The sequence below is a fragment of the Capra hircus genome, chromosome 10 (genome assembly GCF_001704415.2).
Source record: "Capra hircus breed San Clemente chromosome 10, ASM170441v1, whole genome shotgun sequence".
Lineage (NCBI taxonomy): Eukaryota > Metazoa > Chordata > Mammalia > Artiodactyla > Bovidae > Capra > Capra hircus.
This window is the reverse complement of record NC_030817.1, coordinates 90,515,787-90,539,256: the sequence shown is the minus strand read 5'-3', so window position 1 is coordinate 90,539,256 and position 23,470 is coordinate 90,515,787. Positions and strand designations below refer to the sequence as shown.

At 38.4% G+C, this 23,470-nt stretch overlaps 1 protein-coding gene across 1 annotated transcript in view; it reads left to right on the top strand.

Moving 5' to 3' along the window:
* The window catches only part of CMYA5 (cardiomyopathy associated 5), a 98,574-nt gene that overhangs the window by 63,132 nt on the left and 11,972 nt on the right, over positions 1-23,470 (top strand). The window contains exons 6-9 of the mRNA XM_018053669.1: positions 3,368-3,486; positions 8,091-8,240; positions 10,768-10,914; positions 12,243-12,390. Of these exons, the coding sequence (XP_017909158.1) occupies positions 3,368-3,486; positions 8,091-8,240; positions 10,768-10,914; positions 12,243-12,390 (564 nt within the window). The remainder of the gene's footprint in view (positions 1-3,367; positions 3,487-8,090; positions 8,241-10,767; positions 10,915-12,242; positions 12,391-23,470) is intronic.

Here is a 23,470-nt window from a genome sequence, read left to right as displayed (position 1 = left end):
AAATTGATAACAAATGTATAATGAAACTAAAACTTCCCCCTTAAAATTTATGTTTCATATCTACGTTAAACTATACTTACGACTTCTGGAAAAAAAAAAGAATATTGCCAAAATGCTTTAAGAAAACAATTTGTATATTAATATTGGCAATAATCAATAAGGGTTTTATTACAGTGGCTTTGTTATAAATAGAATTACTCAGGGAGTTTTAAAAATGCTGATGACTGAGTCTTACGTCCTGAGATTCTGGCTTAACTGCTGTGGGGTGTGGCCAGGGCATTTTTAAAGCTTGCTAGGTGATTTCAATGCACAGGCAGGATTGAGAACCTCTGGTTTATAACAGCCTGTCCTCTGGCCCAGTGGTGCCACAGACTAGTGGTGCCTGAATTACCTGTGTGGTAATTCCTGGAGCTCCAGCCCAGATCTACTACAGGAGTATCCAGTAGTGGGACCAGTTCTGGACCAGAACTGAGACCAGTTCTGACACAGGAGCCAGAGGCACACTGTGCAGGTCTGAAAACTGATACCCAGGCCTTGCTCCCAGTTTTTTTTTTTTTTTTAATTTCACACTTCTTCTAAGTATTACTGATGTTTATTTTTACCCCCCAAAGTATATGGATTTAGAATGCCATTCCATATGCACTGGACGGCATACAGGCATTTTTGCTTATTTATTATATTTCATCTGCTTGTGGAAGAAACTAATCAAGAAAATTTAGTGAATGAAAATTTGCAAATGCATTTGCCTTTAAAAATGCTATAGTTTCACATTTTTTACTTTTCTAAACATTAGAATATTAACTTGCTAATATGAGTTGACATGCGTTTAATTCTAAATACCATTTCCTTGGTTTTGTGCTTGAACTTGTTCATCTGTGTGTCTTTTTAATTAATTTTGATCTCATTGTCCAGTTGGCAATGAATTAATCTTTGCTAAAGCTGCATGTTGCCAAAAGGAAAGTATACTTGGGATAACCATTATTTTTCTGTAAAGAAAAAAAGATAACAAAATTCAGGATTTGATGAAGAAATATGAACAATTAAAGAAAATCTTGTTAAATGTGCACACATGGGATGAAGATTGATTTTTTTCACTGAAATGAAACCTTTCAGGTTCTTATGATAACTTGTACCTTAAAGTCTCAATGTTATTGGTGTTCCTATGAGAAATGCTGATTTTCTAGTTTCTTCCCCTTGCTGCTTTTTCTCCCTCTCATCGTATTATATATCTAAAGGCAATGCTTGCATATTAAATCATTTTTCACAACACCAAAAATGCTTAAATTAAAGAATGCTGTCAAGCATATTTAGACTCAAAATTTGCATATTCTGAAAAACACATTTGCTTAGAAAATGCTGTTCTGTTAAGAGGACACATGCTTTTTCTATTTTGCTCTTTTGTGTTATAATAATGGAAGAGAGTCTCAACCATTTGTAGGACCTGCTCATAAAAAGACATTGGCTTGCCCTTACACACACTGATAAATTTTGACAGATCAGTGCAGAAGGGAAAATTCAAACATTTTACATGTTTTATCTATAGCTCCAGCTTCTGTGCTATGAAGAGTCCTCCATTTAGTCAGTGACATGTACTGAGCTTAGTATATGCACTCGTAGCCCCTCTTTGTTCATTTTGAGTCTATTATTTCTACCCCCTGCATCCCTAAAGCCTTAATTAAGGTTCACGTTGCCTTCCCTCATCTAGAGCATCCTGGGGCCTCCCAACTGGCTTCACTGCCTCTCCATGTACTGGAGATCTTCCTTCAGACTCCTGTCAGGGTGTTCTTCTAAAATTCCCTTGTGTAAAACCCTCTGTGACTCTCTTTGCCTTAAAGGGCAAAATGGAAACTCTTGGTGGTCGTGAAAGACTTCCCAGTCAAGTCTCAAATCACCTTTCTAGTTCATCTCTAACTGTCTCCATTTCCCAGTTCTCAAGGTCCATGGTCCCCTGTGGCCCTTGAGTGTGCCTTACTTTTTTATAGCCCCATGCCTTCATTTATGCTGTTCTCTCAGCAACACTCATACTCTGTTGCCTAGGAAACTCCTAAAGATCCTTTAAGACTCAGCAAAAGTTACCTTATCTTTGAAGCCCCTAATGGAGCATCTCCCTCAAATCAGAAGATAGTGAATGTTATTATTCCTAACACTTGTAAGCATAGTGAGCACTTGTTAAATATTTCAGTTATAATTTATCATGTTTTCCACTTATACTGATAAATTTTCCAGACCTAAGATCCTGATATTCTTACCCAAAGGAAACCTTATCCTCTTATTGATTCACATATATTTATGGAAAGCGTACTATGTGCCAAGAAACATATACTGTAGAGAAACCAGCAAAGCCCTTTTTTGGCATGTAGAGTATACTCAGGTGAAGTAGACAAAAACAAATAGGTTGTAATGAGTTTGAGGAAACAGCACAACAGAGTTAAGTAAGAAGCAGCAGAGGTCTGGCCTCTCTGAGGGGCTGACATTCTAATAGCGATCCAAATTAAGTGAAGCAGGAGCCACACAGGTGGCTAGGAGAAGAAAGTTCCAGTAGCAAGTGAAAAGGCTTAGAGTTTACTGCCCAAACCCCAACGTCCATGGAGTTCCTAATGGTTGACTTAATTTCTGGAAGGTATTTTCTGTCCTCTTGAGTAAGGTACACAGAGGAGAGCTCCTCCCCAAATTCTAGGCCCTCATGCTAAAGATAAATGCTTTTGCAGTCCTTCCTTCCCCTGTTTCCCTCTTCAGAATCAACCCTTTTTTTAAGTCCATATTTCACCTGGATGCCAATGCTGAGCGCATCCCTCCTAATAGGGTCTTGAATATAAAGAAAAGTTAATAATTTATATACTGTGGCTTAATTTAGTCTTTCAAGAATAGATAGGCTTTATCCTCCTTTGTTGCTGACCCAGTGCCTGGCACTTAGTCGATGTGTTTATTTTCTTGAAAGACTAAATGGCTAGATATATAATACTGAGAGTTGAAAACAGCAAAGACATCACGAAGTATTTGACTTTCCAGATGGGCTCTGAACCTTTTTTATCTTTAGGGAATAAAAACAATCATTCAAGTGTAATCATTTTTAGGACTAACTTTATAGAGGCAAAATTAAGAATGTATAATTCAATGGAATCTGTTCAATTTAAGGATATAGGGATGGAGTTTCTAATATTACCAGTTGCACTAAAGAATCCTATGAATACATTTTAGACATATCTTTCCAGATTTTGAAACATTTTAAATCCTTTTTGGCTACAATGCCTCACAAAAACCACCACCACCAATACCAACAACAACTTCATTTTGAATAATTGTTCTTAGCTTTCATTATGTATATGTTAATAATTTCTTGACTTATACAGAATTATTTTCCCAACAGGTTGCTTTCTGCAATGGAGAACACTGCTTCTTTAGAGAAAATGCCTGCCTCATTTTCGCTCTTTGAACATTATGATGATAGCTCAGCAAGAAGTGACCAGATGTTAAAACAAGTGGCTGGTAGGAACTTTGATATATTAATTACCTCAGTGAAATTTGGCAGTTATTTCTTGTTTGTTTTGTAAAGTTTTTGAAGCTAAGGAATTATAACTGGAAAAGGAAAAATCTTTCTTGTAAGAATTTAAAGCTAGATTCTGAAATAAAGTGTGAGACTGGCATACCATTTCAGTTATAAACGGCATTTCCATTTGAAGCTTTGTGACTGTGCTGGAATACTGAGGAGGCGGAAGGACGGAGCAGTGGAATCAAAGGGTCTTCTCTCTTTTTTCTCTAAAGAAGATTTCTCTCTCTTAGAGATTATTTGCTTCACGCCAGCAGCCAGGTATAAAAGGGAAGATAAATCAAATATTTTCATATATATTGTACAGGTTTTTCTTTCGGAGTGGCTTTCCCTTCTTCTGTTGAGTTCTTTTTCCTTTTTTTCAAACTAAACAGATTAACGTAGAGAACTAACAGCTCAGCATCATGCTATGTAGCCAGGAGCCTCCTCCTGCTCAGCTGTCAAAAGCATCCTGCCGACTCTTCAAAATACTTTTCTAATGTGCTATTTTAACAAACAAGACAATGAAATTTATTTAGATTTTTTTCAAAGCTACTGTGTTTCAGTGAAGTAACCAAGTTTCACTTAATGTAAAATGTACTCTTTAAAAGATGCTATAATTTTGCAAAGCAAACCATAAAGACAATTTCTGTGTTCAAATTGAGAATTAATTTTTATTCCCGTGAGGAGTTTTAATTTAGTAACTAGTAAAAGTCTACTGTGTCTTCAAAAAAACTGAAAAACAAAAAAGCTCCCCCCCAGCCCCCAACACTATATAAAATGAAAATTTCAGTTATTTGTCCTAATGGATTTTCTTTAGGTATATCTCAGAACAAAGGGGTATTTTCTTATCATGTCTTTAAGAAGCATTTGAATGGAGCCAAGATTGCAAACCAAGAAATTCTGGTCAACAGAGTAGCTCTTTTATTTTTAAGGGATTCTTTTTTTTTTTTTCTTTAAAAAAAAATTATTTGTTTTAATTGGAGGCTAATTACTTTATAATATTGTGGTGTTTTTTGCCATACATTGACATGAATCAGCCATGGGTGTACATGTGTTCCCCATTCTGAACCCCCCTCCCACCTCCCTCCCCATCCCATCCCCTAGGGTCATCCCAGTGTACCAGCCCTGAGTACCCTGTCTCAAGGACATTCTTTTGAATCTGATGGGCAGTGAGGGGGCGTTTTGTACATTTCAGAGGTCACAAAGTGTTAATGGTGCATTCACAAACAGTGCATGTGGCAGTCCCAGTAGTTCCAAGCTCTTAGGGGAGACTGGTCTGTGAGATTTGAACGCCACACATTGCGCCTCTGCTTCAGAGAGTGTAATGAGAAGCAGAGCAGCCCTAACGCTTCTTCCTGCTTATGTGATGCCGGGCAGGGTGGAGACTGTTTCTAGTTGGACTGTCCTCTAATCTCACAACTCTAGGAGACAGGTTTTATTGTTATTCCCATCTGACAGGTGAGGAAATAGACGGAACAGAGAATTGTTTCTCATATTGCTCTAGATACATGCTGTTGGGGATGTGTGTGGCAGGGGTATTTGGCTTTCAGAGTCTCTGCGCTTGATCCACTGGTCTGCACCAAAGAGGCTGAGTGTATTGCTGTGAAAGGGGGGATAACCATAGGTTCGTGACACCCCAAGGCTTCTTGACTCTGCTCCTTAGAACTTAAAAAAAAAAATTGTGTAAAATAAAATTGACCATTTTAACCATGTTGAAGCCACCATTGTACAACCATTACTGCTAATCCAGCTCCAGAATTATTTTGCAAAACTGAAACTGTGTGTCTGTTAAATAACAGTTCCTCATTCCTCCCACCCACACCCCCAGACTCTGGCAACCACCCTTCTACTTCCTGTCTCTATGGATTTAACTACTCTTAAGTACCTCATATAAATGGAATTCTGCAGTACTTGTCTTTTTTGTGACTGGCTTATTTCACTGAGCATCACGTCCTCTAAGTTTACCCGTGTTGTACCATGTGTCAAAATGCCCTACCTTATTAAAGCTGAATAAATCATAAATCCCATTGTATGTTGATACTGCATTTTGCTTATCCATTCACTTGTTGATACACTTCTGAGTTCCTTTCACCTTTTGGCTACTGCAGATAATGCTGTTCTCCTGGGGACTTTCTTGAAAGCTCAGTTGTGTGGGAATCTGTATCCACTACAAGTACTGAAGCGCAGGCTGATCTAATGCTTAGCTCATTGAGCACGACAGCTCTTTATGGGCATGCTCTGTCGGGCAGAGGGAATCCATGGGGGTGATGCCTTTGCCCAGTGCCTTAGCCTATGTCTGGAAGCCTTAAAATCATTTTGCATTTTTGGCATCACTCTTACTCAAGTTTCCTACTCTAGAAGTGTAAATAGTGTTGATAATGTATAAAGTCTGAGCCTCTGAGGTTCTTGTGCCGCATAGGAATTGTAAATCGAGCCACTGTTAGTAGACTACATACATGGAATATTCATACTCCATTTTAAATTTTAGAATACTTTAAACAATAAAAGTGATCCTTGTTTTGAAATAAGACGTTTTAGTGTCATTGTTTTTAAAGGAGTAGGTTAGGTAGAAAATTATTTCTAGCCTACATGCATTACTTAGTTCCCTACAACTGCCTATTCCTTAAAATTTGTTGATTTGGGAGGGGCTCAATTATCCATTTAAAGTCTGCTAAGCTACCTGATATAAAGATTTCTGAAAAGATATTACCATTTTAAAAAGCAGGTAAGGCTCAATGTATAATTCATAGAGGAAAAGGGAGCATTTTCATTGTTTGTTCTTCAGAAAGTTCTCCAGCACTACTTTAAAGATGATAGACAATAGTCAATCTGCTTGGCTCTTCCATAAACCAGGGCAACATGAAAATTTACTGAACTACATTTATCTGGTGGACCCCTTTAGAATGTGACACTGACTTTCTGCTGGGAAGACAAACAGAAAAGTCAAAGATAGTGTAAGAGCCTCTGAAGCACCGTCAGCCCTTGGGGAGGTGCTTTGACAGGTGGGCTTCCTGCCCTCTCTCGCAGCCTCCCGGCACGTCTTAAACGTCTGTGGTCCCTCTGTGTTTACCCGATGACGGGTCTCTATTTCAGCTGCATCGTCAGGGCTGCCTGCCTTCTCCCCTCCGTTTTCTGTGCTCCTGCAAAGGCCATGTTGCTTTCTGAATGTTAACACTGGTTACGTGTCCAGTACTTTGCTAAGCACTTGATATGCATTATCTTGCTTTCTACAACAATCCTGGGAGGAAATAGCATTATTGTTGTTTTCCTGTTTTAAAGATAGAGGAACTGAAGCTGAAGTAACAAAGCTTACAAGTAGGGGATCTGGCATTTAACCTTAGGCCAGCCTCTCCCCTCCAAAGCTCATGAACTTGCCCATTCTCTTATCTTCCTTCTCATTTTTCATAACTGTGTATTTCCTCTGCTCTTTATCTCTGTATTGAATCTTTTCAGTGTGTCTCTTTTTGTTCCGTTCTCTAAATTTAGAATCATTTATTTCTTCTAATTTCCACTTTCCTGTTGAACTAACCTTTGTTTTCTTTCCCTTCATTGTTGACTTTTAATAAAGTAATCACATAAAATTTAGCCTATATTATTCAGCAAGCTCATCTCTCAGGATTGTTGACTGGAAAATAATAACCACAAAAATAAATTTTAAAACAGTTCATCTGTTCAACTATGGGAATAACCTTTTCCTCTAATTTGTAAACTATACTCAATGCTTTTATATCTCAAAAATTTTGGAGAAGAATTTCATAGGAGCTGAATTTATGGCATTGTATGTACATGAATGTTCAATATGCATAATTATAAACTTTTAAAATCTCAATTAAAACACTTGAGAACATTGTTGCCTTTAAAATCAGAACAATAAATTTATACTAGACATCTAAACCTTATATTTGAATCAGTCAATAGGGTGCTTTTCCCTCATGTAATTTTTACATTTTTTAAGAATTAAAAAAAATTGTAGGTATGGTCATGTTGGATATGGGAAAATGGGATAGTAGTTTCAGAAAGTGTATTTTGATATTTTATTCATGCAAGTCTTTTGCAGCCTTGATGATAAAGCAACTATAGCTGAAAAGGGTTTCATCGATCTCTATTTGAATATAGATTCTACGTTGACATAGAAGGATATGATATTGGTTACTAGCAATGCAAACTCAAGGTTTTGTTTTGAAGGAAAACCAAATCATTTGGTGCATCCTCTAACTTGTATAAGTTTATTACTCAAAGTATAGGACTGAAGAAGAATATTATCAAGTGATCCCATTGGGAGATCCATTTTTTTTTATTTCTATGTGTATCATAGTGTATATGTACACATGCAGAGAAGACATTTTGGAGAGAGATACACACAACTATAATAACAATGGTTGCTTCCAAGGGATATCCTTGAGGTTGGGGGGCTGTTGAGAACAAGAAAGCCCTCCCATTTTTTTCTCCATGTACTTCTATATTGCTTGTATTATTATCAATAAGCACAGGTGACTTTTGCAAAAAGAAAAAGAAATCAATAAAACAGCCTTAGTTATAATAAATCTTGCTTATATTCCAGTTCCACAACCTCCTAGATTAGAACCTCAGGAACCCAATTCTGCCACTAGCACCACAATCGCAGTCTACTGGAGCATGAACAAAGAAGATGTCATTGACTCATTCCAGGTTTACTGCATGGAGGAGCCACAAGATGACCAAGAAGTAAATGGTAGGATTGCTAACACATACTCAGACGCATATGTACATTTCTACATCTTAATGTGTAGTATTTAAACATATACCTATTAGGACTCTTTCCACAAAGCATTTGTAGCCACTCATAAAAGCAACAATGAACCAGCAATTATATAATGAAATGACATATAAGCAAAATTTGGAAATCAGGACCAAAGGAAATGAGAATGAATAAATATTATCCTAATGATGAATAATTTAACATGAATAAAGTTCATGAATGAATACTTTTCAACATGAATATTTGAACTGAAACTCAAATTTGGCTTTGAGTTCTCAGGTCAACAAGAGCAATTGAGTGATTCTCATTTTCAGGCATGAGGTAACATACCAAAGTGTTGAAAACAAAGTTTCGATCAGAACTGGTCTAAAACACAAGCATAAAGTGTCCCACTTTGTAGAGGAGAAATGAGCTGAATATAGGACACTGTCCTCCACAGTAATTTTAGTGCAGACGCAGCATTGGATATCATGGTTGGCATTTTCTCAGATCCCCCTTTGATAAAAGCTTCAAACAAACTATAAAGGTAAATTCAGAGTTCACACTTCTCAAGGCATGAGAAGACTGTATGGTATAGTCTTCTGGAGTCCCAAATTAATGTGAAGATAGAGGTAAAAGTGCTTGGGAGGGTGAATGGATCACATGTCTTACAGCTGAGCCTTTTGTAAACATCTCTCTGTTCAGTAAGACCTCTAATAAGTCCTAGAAGCCAGGCAGTTTGATGGATCAGAGTTGGGAGTGCCGACATTCTGTGTTGCCTGTTGAAGGTAGACCCATATTTTTGGAAATTAGATGAGCATGTGACAAGATTGACGTGGCATAGGAACCAATTTGTAATAAGAAATGAATTAAAACTTATTTCACTGTTAATCAGTATTTAAGTCTTTTGGGATGTCATGTGATACTTAAATTAGAAAAAGTAGAGAGAGCAACCATAGGCATATTGTAAAGTTGGCTAAATTTGTCTGTAAGAACTCATATCTTATTGGGAACCTATTACCATATACCTGTCACAGCACAACAAGAAAAGTGCTCTTATTCCCACTTGCAATTGAGAAAACGGATGTGAGATTAAATAGTTTGCCCAAGACCACAAAAATTACTTGGGACCAGGACAGGTTTTAAATAAAGATCTTTCAGACTTCAAAGCTTATGTTTTTATTTGCTTGGCTCTGTTTTGTTATACCACACTTCACCTCCCTGTATATCCAGTTATATCAAAGAACCTCATGGCTCTCCAAGACTCCTCTTAACAACTGTTTATTTCCTGGAGTACTTTATAAAAGTGCTTCACCTCCCCACCTTCCCCTGCCATGCCTCAAACACATACCTGTCTCGTGTCTCATTCCTTTGATGCCTTGAACTCTGCTGATGCCAGTTCAATAATCTGATGGTCTAGACTGTGATACTATGCTGTGTGTAATAGGTCCCCAATAACATATATTATGTGCTTTGTTAAAAGGAGTACCAGGCTAAATGACTTAGTCTAAAAGGATAACTCTATTGAGAATTGCAGTCCCAGGTTCTAGGCTATGGAGGAAATGTTTTTCAGTGTGTATATGTCTTTATGATGTTATTTAAGCCAAAATTTCATCCAGAAAGTATATCTCACTGGTAAAGAGAGATGCAATTGAAGAAACCTGCTGAGTTGAAGAGTTCCTAAATTTACTTTAAAAGGGAATAATCTGGGTTTCTTAACTGGAGGGGTTTTGAAGATATGACATCCTAGAATAATATGAGAGGATACTTGGAATTACCAGAGGCTAATTTAGAAAAGAAAATCGTTCTTTTAAAAGGAAAGAAATTTCAGTAAGACTGATCAGATTGGCCCAAGGGGCAGGTGTTCAGAATGTTACTGAGTAATATTTACTACTAAAATACTTAAAGTAAAATAAGTAATTTTAGGAAATGTCTTGGTTGAACAAAGTTATTTCTTAGAACAGTTTATGCTCTATCAACAGGGTTTAAGTATTTCTATCAATTATGGAAATCTCTAGTTGAAAGAATTCTGGAATTCATGATAAGAAATCAAGATTTGAAACTGAAAATCATACTGAATGGTTTGCTAATCTATAAAGATGCTTTTTAACAGTGTACATTTAGGAAACATGGGATTGTCCTTATTTTATTATGTACTCCTTTAAAATATTGTCATTGCTTCTTAAGACTTTTCTTGAGAGTATATTACTAGAATTAACGTAAATTCCATGCAATTTTAGTATTTGCTATTAAAACAAGTTACTTTAATTGCGGTATATGAAATTCGAAATCTTACTGATGTGCTATTACGTTCTGGTAAGTGTTCACAAGTAATACTATGTCATTCTACTTATCTTTTGGAATGTTATTGCTTGAATGTTCTTAAATGCTATCTACCACTTAGTGATATCTGTAAGTTTATCAGTTTGTATTTCCCACTGAAAAATGTGTAGTTGAATTTTTCCAGTAGCTATAGCTTTCAGGAAGATACCTCAGAGTTTATGACTGTGTTTTATGCTAGATTTGGTAGAAGAATACAGAGTGACCGTGAAAGAAAGCTACTGTGTTTTTGAAGATTTAGAACCTGACCGATGCTATCAAGTGTGGGTAATGGCTGTGAATTTCACAGGATGTAGCCTGCCCAGTGAAAGGGCAATCTTTAGAACAGGTAAGGAGATGGGAGGGGCTTCCCAGGTGGTTCAGTGGTAAAGAATCTGCCTGCCAAGGCAGGAGACGTGGGTTCGAACCTCGGGTTGGGAAGATCCCCTGGAGAAGGAAGTGGCCATCCACTCCCGTATTCTTGCCTGGAGCATTCCATGGACAGAGGAGACTGGTGGACTATAGTCCAAGGGAGTCACAAAGAGGCGGACATGACTCACCAACTAAACAACAATAAGCAACGACAACAAAAAGGAGATGTTAAGGGGGTGTTAAGAGGCAATACTCAGTTCTTTACAGACTATTAAGATCAACCAATAAGCATTTGTTAAGCACCTGTTGCAGGCTGGGTGTTGTATGGTGCTGCATTTGCAATAGTGAATAAGACTGGGCTCCTCTTCTCAAGAAGCTTATACTCAAGTGGGGGAGATACAAACAAAAAATCATGGAAAATGTGTGGTAAGGGCTATGATCCGGAAGGATATCCAAGACTGGCTGGGGCGGGGACAGGATCAGGAATGACTTCCTAGAACTTATGCCTAAATGGACTCATTAAAGGACCAGTAGGAAGTAATATGTTAGAGGAGTGTATCCCATCTGAAGAAGACATATGAGCACAGGTGTCAAGGTAAGAAAGAGTAGGGAGTGTGCAGAATACAACTAGAATTTTGGTATTATTTCTTTGACTTAAAAACAAGGAGAAGAGAACACGAGTTAAGAAAGGCTAGTACATAGAGTTCACACTTGCTAAGGTTAGAAGCTCAGGCTTTCTCATATGGGTACTAGGAGCCCCCAAAAGACTTTTCAGCAATGGTATTCAGCTGGAAATGCATTCCCATTTGGAATCTTTTCACAGGGGCTTAAGCAGGTGTGTCATAGCCGAGTTTGCTTTGTATTTCAGATAATTGTAACTCCCTTAGGGGGAGAAATGACCCACTCCCTCTGTTTTATCCTTTCTTCCAGCCTTTTAAAACAACTTATTGAGCACCTATTGACGGCAAGGTCATGGCAGCTAACTTTTGTGTAAAGGAAGGGACAAAAATCTTCATATTCATTTGCTTGTATATGTAAGAAGAAACCCTGGTAGGATTTATAGAAGAATTTATACAAAGCTACTATTAGAAGCTGTTTTAGGATGGGTGAAAACTGGGCAGTTTGAAAGCAAAGATGAGAGGGAGACCTTTCACTATGTATATTTCTATGTATATTTTACCTTTTGGGTTTTCAACTCAGGACATGTTAAAAAAAAAAAAATTAAAATCATCCCCAAGCCTAGCGACCAGGGAAAGCAGAACTGCTATAGACAGCTCCACAGCTGCCCTGGTTCTCTCCCCGCAGCCCCCTCCACCCCTGTGATCCGGGCTGAGGACTGTACCGTGTGTTGGAACTCAGCCACCATCCGCTGGCGGCCCGCCAGCCCGGAGGCCACTGAGACCTACACTTTGGAGTACTGCAGACAGCACGCTCCCGAGGGTGAGGGCCTCAGGTAAGGACGCTTCTGCGTGGGAAGAGCCTGGTGTGCCAGAAACCCAGCGCAGGGCTCTTGACCAGCCTCTAAGTTTATGCTCCCAGAGGGAGAAATGCTTCCTAAAACCCTGCTGTGCTAATGAAGCTGTGGACTGGATTTGCAACTCTATCACTATTCATAATGAACTCTAAGTTTGTAATAAAGCACACGCTACAATGCAGAATGGTGGCTCCCTTGTAAGAAAAAATGTGTGTGAATTTTAATAAGATAGAACATTCTTTGAGGTATATTTCACTTGAATCATTAGACAGGATATTGCATGTGTTCTGTGCTTTTTTAGTAGTCATACAGAACAGGTACCACCTAACTCAGGAAACTAATAGTGAGCGTGTATATAATGTAAATTTGAATGTTTCCATAATATATTGGCAATAAAAAGAAACTAATTACATTTATATTATCACAGCCATACTTGCCTCTTCCAGAGCATGAAAAACCTAGAGATTTTCCTGGAAAAAAAGAAATGTAAAGCTCTCTCAATAAAAACTACGAAGTTAAAATTTATTAATAAAAGGCTGTGGGTCTTTGGTAAATGTTAATTTATTTACTGAGGTGGTGTTTTCTTAACCTCCGGTCTGTGGCAATAGGGAATGATGTTCGATGATGAATATTTAGATTATTATTATTGATATCCATATTTTGCTAGAGACATTTAAAAATCAGTAATTTACTGAGGTAAGTTATTCTGGCAGGATATGGAACTTGGAAATAATGGTATGAAATCAGACAGCTTTTTAATAAAGTCTATTATTTAAGCTCTTGATTATCTTCCTGATCAAGCCACAGCTATTTATTTAGTTATGATGTGAGGTTTGATTCAACTGAGCAATAATTATCATTTCTTTCAAGTATGTGAGGATGAGCTTCACAAAATAAGGATCAAAGGATGAATCAACGCTGAGTGGAGTGTGTAAGGGTGAGATGTAGGCATTTCAGCTGAAGTGAGAACACAGTAAACATACAAGAAACAGCGTCTCTGTTAATGTGCCAATTGCTGGAAGGCAGGACTCAATGATTAGCAAATAGCTGAGTGGTTAACTCAGAGAGAGAAACACACACACATACACAGACAAGAGACAGAGAGACTTAGGAAGAGAAAGAGAGAATAGAGGAAGGAAGACAGAGTGAGACAAAGAAACACAGAGAGATTATTACTGGCTTCTATTAAGCATTCACTATATACCAGGTCACTGTCCTAAATGCCTTATGTATGCTGCTTTATTTAATCCTTACATGCACTCTGAGCGCTAACAGATGATTTGAGAGCCTAGCAGCTAGTGAGTGGCAATCAGGACTCAAATCTTGTTTTGTTAGATTTCAGAATCCAAGCTGCTAACCACTGTTGAATGTCACTCATGAGAGTCCTGGACATTCTCTGCGTAAAAACTCTTGATGCTGTGAGAGCATTTGATCAGAAGTGCCTGAGTCCCCAGGCAATCTCTCCCATCATTCTCCATCATCAGTGAGGAAAACCCAGTTTTTTCCAAGGCAAGACCAGACCATGAAGGAGTGCTTTGGAGTGACTCATCCCTGTTATAGCATTGGTCCTCAGCTGGCATTTGCATAAATAATACCAGCACAGTTGGGTTCTTAAATCAGCAGAAATCTGGAAACCCTGAAACCTAGTAACCGCTTCACTGAGGGAACTGTGATGTCATCTCATAAGTGTGGCTTCAGGGAGAAGGAAAAGGGGAGAAGGAAGGAGGGCCTTTGACATGTCAGGAGCTGTGCTAAGTCTCATCTAACCCTCTCGACAGTTATAGAAGGGAGGTCATGACTTCCATTAAATGAGACTCAGGGAGGTTAAATAATTTGGCCAAGGTATTAAATGATGGAGTGAGAGTTCAGAGTCAGGATGCAAACTCAGGTTCATCTTATTTTTTCTACTAGTTCTAAAACTTGTATCATTACACAGACGGTGTTAACATACCTTAACAGCCTGACAACTTGGAGTTATTGTATATCCTTGGTTTCTTTTGTCATATGAAAAACATAGATGTAAAGAGAACCCCTTTAGTTAATGGTTTTCCTTTCTCTGGTCATTCTGAGGCTCTCAAAAAAAGTCGATTTGCTATCAACAATGAAGAATGCATTCCAAACAAATCCTTCATCAAAGCTAGAGAAATCAATGCCAGTTCCATTTCTAGGGAAAAAAATGGCCTTCCATCAGTTTCATTAAGACCAAAGTTGAGCTTATTAAAACATGACTTGTCATTCATTTATCCCTTTGAGACTTTGCCAGTGGGTTCTCTTAATTTTTCTTGCCAAAGGAGAACCTCTGAGAGGCTGGATAAGCAGAAGTTTATAGAAGTTATGGACCAATACAAGAATCCTTTGTTATTGAATGGACCTGGTCCAACAAGTTTAGAAATGAAGGGAAATTCCGCATTCTGAGCCTTGTTGATAGCTTGGGGCTGTGTTGGAGATGGAACTCTTTTCCAGTTAGGTGTTAAAAGACCACTCAGTGCCTGGAGGTAGAATGGTATGTTCAATCCACAGCTCAAAGATGACTCTCCAGGCTCTCTGGACACCTGATGAATCTCACAATAGATCGTTTTTAAGGCAAGCATGATTTTGTTGGCCGCAAATGACTACCTTGTTTATTTGATAAGTCACATCAGAATGCTCCCTCACGAATACAAGAAGCCTCAGTGCCTTATATTTCTGGTTGGCATCAACAAACTGTGAAATAATTCATCCTTAATTTCAGAGGCCCAGGGCTGCAAAACTCATTTGTATCTTTTTTGGTTCTCCAATTTAAGAGTTCAGGAGGAAAAGAAAATTCGACTCTTTCAGAGTGGTCATGTGTCTTGTGTCTTTGACCGTCTGGTTCTTAAAACCAGCTTTAAAACATTCCTTACAATGTCTGATGGTTCAAAACTCTACTAAACATTAGCTATTTAGCAGTCATCTATATTGCCAACCTCTAGGATGTTAGCTGTAGACAGCTAGTCAGACAGTGGAACTGATAAACAAAGAATCTCAACATTTTATCACCCCTAGCTAACAAAGCAAACCGTCCCTAGTTTTCCATTTTACTAGAACCACATTCTTCACTTTGGTTTTCTGCATAGCAGTGCATAATTAAAGTTATTTTGTGTCTTGGAAAGAACAGCAAGCCAAGGATTGTCTGATCCCACTCACTTGTTGGCTCCATAAAGGGGCTATTATGTAAAGTTGCAGCCTCAGTGCTTGGGACAGTATCTGGCATATTGTAGCTACTCAATACGCATGTGTTACCTAAATGGGTATATATCATTCACATTGAATACATAATACTGACAAGAACAATAAAAGTTAGGTCACTTTTGAGGATAATGTCATTCAAAATCGGAAAAAAGCCAACTGTGCCCACAGAGTAAAGAAGAATGGTGAATGAGTTAATTTTAGTGAATGGATACTTAATTAGGAGATAGGACTAGTCTAACTTGGAGGATGGGAAACCTTTTCATGGATCACTTATAGGGAAGGACACTTATAATCTTTTTTTATCCATTGGTTACATAACCCTTGCATACATTCTGGGTTCTATGCAAAACCCCTATGCTAAATCAGATGTAAAAACAAAACGCATACAAAAAACCCCATAAAAAACTGGGTAAGAACAGGAAGCTTTTCTGTGCAGCTCTTCATTACAGGTCTGTTTAATGAGTGAATGAGTAGATAAATGATGGCATTAGCCAATCTCCTTTTGTCCTTGCCAACTCCAAGTCATCCCACTGACTGGAATCTCTAGCAAAGAAAAGATGGAGAACTAAACAGAACTAAGAACTAAATGAATTTAGATATTTCTCACCCTCAATCCCTGAAAAGACAGACAGCCTTAAAAGCTCTCGTCTGGAGTAGGAAGAGAAATTGAAATGAAGAGGGGAAAAAAGGATGACTAATATGAAATTGCACATACGCACACAGGGGGCACTGATTACCCTTTAGATTAGGGAGTCTAATTTTGGTTGCCAGAACAGAAACACATCCATCTTCAGACTGGCATTCACTCTCCCAGACGATGACCTCTAGAAATTCCAGAAAGATGCTGGTCGACCTCTTAGAGGAGGTGTTTAAATGCAGTGAGCCCATTGCGCTCCCGAGCCTCCTGACGTGGTGTCTGAAACAGCCGAGCAGTTGTCTCCATGCCATCATCCTCACAGAAAACACATTTGCATACTTTGGTGTGTGGGCACTGTGGCTCCGGCCCAGCAGTCGGCCCCTGTTGGGCTCCGGGGTGGGCGGGAGTGACAATCCCTGGCTTGTGTGTGGGGGCTGAGGGAGCTCCTACTCACCCTTTCCTGTTTTTCTTTGAATGCTCTCCTCAGGTTGGGTGGGCTCAAAACACTTTCAAAAATTTTCCACCGCTCGGCTGTTTCCTCAGCTGTTCTGTCTCTCCTGTGTGGAGAGAAGTCAGCAGAACTGTGGGTGGAGGAGGGAAAGCTGAGAGAAATATAGTACAGGGATTAGCCATGTGGGCTGTGCAGAAAGAAGCTGTGTACTGAATGACCAATCTGTGAGACTCAATACGCCGTGAAAGCGGTTGGTGGTGCGCTTCCTGCTCCCCGGCCCCGGCCAAGGCGACGGGTGCAGAGACCCTCCTGGGTCACCCTCCCTGGCAGCCCCCTCAGGCTGGGCTGGGCTCCGGGGGCTGGATCTATGAGCTCCTGTTTCTCCTGCTTCCAGCTTTTGGGGTCACATGTGGTGGGGCAGGAACAGGATCATCTGTCACAGCTGGGTGATCTAGCTGGGGACACCTGCCACTTGGTCCCTGTGAGGAAAAGTAAGGGTGAATTTCCTAATGAACTCAATGCCTGATCAGGAGATGAAGAATCCCAGCATTTGAAAAAAAAAAAAAAAAACGTTTTTTACTAAGCTTTCAGCTGGACAGGTGATGACTGACCACACAGTCTAGGGCGAGTGATTTGACCTTCTGCACAGCCTGTGGGTAAAGCAGACAGTCATTCCTCCCCCATGCTTGCTTCATAGGGTAACAGGAGCACCACTGACATGATTGGGCCAAAATTCACTGAGTAATTAAGAGCGAATAGGATAACCTCCCCCCACTCCCCACAGCTCCACCTCCACAGAAATTCTTGGCATTCAGCTTGTTCTAAATGAAATCTTTCTTCCCAAATGAATCTGATTTAACTTTGATCATTTAAAATTCTATACACCTCCTGGTTGTATAGTAAAACCTCAGTCAATGGAAAACCAACCTCTTCTTTTTACTTTTAACTTATGATCTGTCAGTTTTCAAAACGATTCCAATTGTTCACAATGAAAGACTCAATCATACTAAAGCCACTAAAAGCAACCCTGTAAGGGCAAGAGCCAGATAATGCAGAGGTAAGGAGACTGTATCACAAAGCACAGGTTAAGAACAATACCTCAATGGAACATGCAATTTAAATATGAACTTCCTGGCAGCTAAAGTGCAAACAGAAGAGTGGGGGAGAGAGCAAGAGGGAGAAAGAAAGAGATTACATAACTCATCTGTTTTAAAAAAGGAAGCATAGCACTTCACTAAGAGAGACAATTCTAGACATTCAGTTATAAGATGAATTTTTCATGTAGATCTTTATATAAGGGCTATTGAACAAGATAATAGTGATTGTCTTTAAGAGCAGTTTTACAAAAGATGCAAAACCATTCCCTATGTAACCATTTTTTAAACGGGCTCTGAAAGCATGATTTAAATCGCCATTCTGTGCAGGATATTCTGTGGGACCTCAGGTAACTGTCCACCTGTGTGACCTTGGAGTGGTAAAGGAGAGCTTGGAGAATCCAGAAGAATGAACAGATATTACTAGGTTCTTGGGATTCTCTGCCTGAAATGTAAATGGTATCATTCAAACTTTGGAGGGTAACTAACTATAGAGAAGACTAAACTCTAGGATCCTTCTGCTGGAAAGATCTCTTTGATTGACTCTCTTTGATTGTGTGAGAGATTCTAATTATAGGAAAGCCTGAGTTCCATGGGTCATCAGGATTCTGCCCTCGTGTTATGTTTCTACACTATTATGAACTAATAGTGATATTTAGTTAACACTGAGTCTTATAATACTCATTTATCAAATGAAAAAAAAAAGGCCTGTTGAAAAATATTTATTTACTCTGTTTTAAAAAAAAAGTCAACATATAAAGAATTTCCTTCTTAATCCTGATTGAACCAAAAATTTTTATCTTAAACAGAAAATTCCATGTTTGTGGTTAATTAAGTTTTTATAAATGGCTTCCAACAGCTGAAACTGTTTCGTTAGTTGTCCTTGAATTTCATGTTGCTTATGTTCTCACGGATTTTTCTTCTTATTCCTGTTTCTCCTTCCCACCCCTTCTCATCCTGTGCTATCTTACAATTATGTTTTTCAAACCTAACAGATCATTAAAACAACAACAACAACAACAACTGGGATACTCGTCAGAGTTTAGATTCACGGGCCCCTCTTAAGGATTCCTATTCAGAAGGTCTAAAATGCCCAGGCAGGTATGGGAAACACTACTTTACTAGCTGGTCCCCATAGAGCCCAGCAATGTGCTCTCTTTACAGTTCACATTAAATGGTGTTGATTGACTAGCTGAATGTTGGTGCTGCCAACCATAAGAGCCCACTGTGTTTTTAAAAAACAGTTCATACTTAGCCATCTGTCTGCTCTGCAGTGACAGCACCATCCGTAGGCTGCTTCCAGGAGTCATGGCACTGGGTTTCTCCATGTTGTTTGTACACATGCCGCCCCCTTTTCCTGGGAGGAAATATGTTCAGATCCAGGTATTGGACACGGCAGTGCAGGGGATCACTGCTCCTTGTGGTGACCAGCGCTCAGCTTACCTTGAGCACATGTACACCTTCCATCCAACACAAATTGTTGAATTATAAAATTCCTAGAGAAGTTACTTTATAGAATTCAAACTAATGTGCATTTTGCAAACACATTTAACTAGCTTCTGAACTTGTAATATAGCTCTGAAAGTAAATTGTTTAATTAATTTCAGATAGATAATACATAAATATGGTACAAATTCAAAAGACATAAGAATACAGTGAAAATTGTCTCCTTTCTATCTTTACTTCATTTACTCATTTCTCCTTGCCCCCAGAGGCAATGACTGTTAACTGACTCGATGGACGTGAATCTGAGTGAACTCTGGGAGTTGGTAATGGACAGGGAGACCTGGCGTGCTGCGATTCATGGGGTCGCAAAGAGTCGGACACGACTGAGCGACTGAACTGAACTGAACTGATGCATATTTATCTTTTTAGATAGTCTGTGCATATGTAACAGCTATATTTTTTCAACAAATTGTAGCATACTATATATATTTCTTCCACCTTATTTTTCTTATTTAAAAATATTTCTTGGTATCTCATGGCAATACGAATGGAACTGCATTGGCTTAAAAAAAAACCAATTTCATTGTATTCTAAGAATATAATCAATTTATTTGACTAACGGAGAGGCACTTAAGTTGTTTCCATTGTCACAAAGAGTGGAGAAAACCTTGTGCATATATCATTTCATACATGTGCCAGTCTATCTGCAGGGTAAATTCCTAGAAGTATCATGATTGGTTGGAAAGTAAGAACATTTTGAGTTTTGATAGATATTAGCAAACTGTCTCCATCGACGCTGTAGCTGTTTACACTCGGGCAGGCAGCATGTAAGAGTGTTTGGTTCTCCATTCTTTTGCCTGCATAGGGTGTGATAAAACTTGATCTTTCACAGTTTGGTAAGTAGAAAGTGGAATCTTATTATAGTTTAATTGTGCGTTTCTATATTGGGTTGAACGTCTTTTTGTATGCTTCAGAGCTATGTACTTCCTTTTCTATGAACTTTTCATTTCCTTTACCTATTTTTTCCTATTAGAGTGTAGTATTTTTTTCTCATTGATTTGTAGAAGTTCTTTGTTTTTAAAGGACATCAGTCTTCATCTATGATACAGGCTGCAATTTAAATTTTTTTTGCCACACATTTGTTTTTTTAATGTTAATACTAGTTAATACATACTTTCAAGAGGAAGTGTGGAGTAGGGAATCCAACTCCATTTTTTCTAATATGGCTGTCCAGCTTTGCCAACATTTTCCTTTCTGATTTGAAATAGTTCCATTATTATATAGTTAAGAATTTATGTGTTTGGTGCTATTCCCAACCTTTATAAACTGTTCCACTGACCCATCTGTTTATGCCCTGGTACCATGCACTCTTTATCATTATAACTTTATAATTTTAGAAGTCATGTAGATTGGGTTGCCCTTTCATGACTTCTTTTTTTGTTTTTGCTAGTTTATTTCTCACATGACCTTTAGAGTCAGACTGTGTAGTCCGCTCTAATCCTCTGCCCCTGATAATTCGGTATTTGTAGAGGCCATGTTAAGTTGATAGGTTAATTTAGGGAGCATTGCAGTTTTTATGATTGTTGCATTTTCCTTTCCAAGAACTGATCTGCCCTTCCTTTTAGTCAGGTCTTTACTGGGCTTTCCTTCATCATCATTTTCAAAAATAGTTTTCATATAAATCCTATACACTTTTGCTATGTTTGCCACTATTCTAAATAAGGTTTTTATTTTGCTTCATCTTCTATCTAGTTGTTATTTGTATATGAAAGATTTTGATTTTTTATATTAGATTCACATCTAGCTATTTCACTAAATTCTGAGTTTTTTTAGCTGAGTTTCTTCGGTTTTCTAGATAGCAGTCATATTATCCACAAGTGATAATAATTTTACCTCCTGCTTCTCAATTTTTTTAACCTCATGTCTCTCTCTGATTTAATGGGAATGCTTTTAGTATTTTCTCATAAGCATTAAGTCCCTAATGGTTTTCTGCTTCATAAAGATCCTTTTCAGTTCTCATATGAGATATTTCTTGCTCCATTGTCTATGGATAGTTGTGGCAAACTTTTCAGTCATCCCCTGCAAAAACTAAAGAACGAAAGGGCTCAAACTAGAAAAGCCTTTGTTACATTGGGCAAACATCGGCCTTCTGGGGTCTTCCACTCATTTCCATCTGAAATAGCAAAAGAGGGACCAGTCTCATTCACATGGCAGCCCTTCAGACTTCTGAGGAGACAGTAGGTCTCCTTTGAATATTTCTCTCTGCCTTACAACATTGTCTAACAATATTCACATTCCCAGAACTTCCAATATAAAGCCTTCCCTTCCCACTGTACTGTGGTGCTTGTAGAGAGGATCCCACACTTATGACCCAGAGTGACTCTTTGAGTCATATTTCTTATTGTGTTTTGGATTTTATTATTGGCCCTGAACTTCTAAAATCATCAGACTGGTCACATTGTTGATAAGACTGAAATCTCTTCTTACCTAAGCACCAATAACTCACTGGAGTTCCATGTGCTATTGAATCAATTACCTCAATTTGGATATTCTGTGGATTTTAATTCTCCTCCAGACTATGTGAAGCTCATTATAGCCATGTGGATTCAGTTGCAATTCTGACAAGTTTTTGGTTTTGAAATAAAAATATCATCATCTATGGAGGAGTGCCACTCTTCAGATTTCAAATTGCAAAATTTGTGAAGTTTTCATGTGGCTCAACAGTAGGGACAGCTGACATGAAAACTTGAGTGGCATTCAAGTGAGGTCAGACAGAATAAATAGACATAGGGTTGAACCATTTGTATCTGAGCTTTTTTGCCTTCGTCTTGGTGTTTGAGCATATGATAGTAACTTATAAACAATAAAACCCTACCATGTTTCATATGACTCCCATGTTCATGCCTGGTGCTTTTGTAGACTCGGTGAGGGTGTGGTGCGTATTTGTCATGCCTACATGACCTGTTTGCACAGTCATCCCATATATTGGATTCTGTACCATGTAGACTTTTGTTCTTTAAATGACTAATAAGACATAGCATGTAATTGACTCTCTCTCTCTCTCTATATATATATATGTGTGTATATATATATATATATATGTACACATATAATTTCCTCCTTGACAGACTTCATAAAATTTAAGAACAAAACTTAACCCCAGAACAGCATCCTTGGCATTTAATAACTTCATTATCACAAAATGAAACCCTTATGTTCTATCCAGTTTCTAGAGATGAAATTTCCTCACCTAGTCCTGTCAAGCAGGGGCAGGACCTGAGCATATGATAAATGATCAATAAATATTTATTTAATGAGTAGATGAAGTCTGAAATTCAGTTCAGATCTGAGTGTGCTTTTTGAGACAATAAGCTTGTTATAATTAATGTACACTGAAAACATATCTTCAGTCATCAGCTCAAACAAGATCAGCAATACATTCACCCCAGAATAATGATGTAGATACTAGTTTAGAATTGTATTTTTAGTCATAGGACCTGGTGTTTTTTTAATTAGTTGAAGCATAATTAGTTGTCAGTGGACATGTAGCTCAATTTCATCCATCCATTCTCCCCTGCATCTAAAGAGAGTACCCTCCAAGGGCCTGGTCAGGTGGTAGGTTCTGAAATTACAACCAATAAGGTTTGGGGAATTTACAGGGACCTTTCTCAGGGCCACGTACTAAATAGCAAATACACAAATAGACCCAGGCTTCTCCCCTCTGTGGCCCCTCCTGCTGAGAAACACAAGGGGTTTCCCTGCTTTTAGACACAGGGCTGCTCTGGTCGGGGAGGAATTGTTACTCTGTACAGATTTTCTGCTTCGAAAAAGTCAAAATTAACTTGTTTTCTGGATCAGTGATACTTTTTCCTTTTCATGGTCCTTCATGGTATTCTCTAAGGTAGATATCGAGAATGGAATCAATCAACAGAAGGGGGAATAACCTGCAAAGGAAAATCAATCTGAGAATGAACAGTGGCCACTCTTGATTCTAATGATTTTGTGGAACATTCATTAATAACAAAATAAAACCAAAGAAAATAAAAACAAACAAAGCAAACAGTTAAAAAAAACAAAACTCTCTGTCTCTGAGAATGGATTTGAAGGCTATTGTGCTATTGTCTTCAATGACTAGTATCCAATGCACATCTAAAAGGGACAGGATTCTGATTCTGTAGCACTCAAATTAGAACTTCTTCTATTAGCAAGGAGCCTAACTTG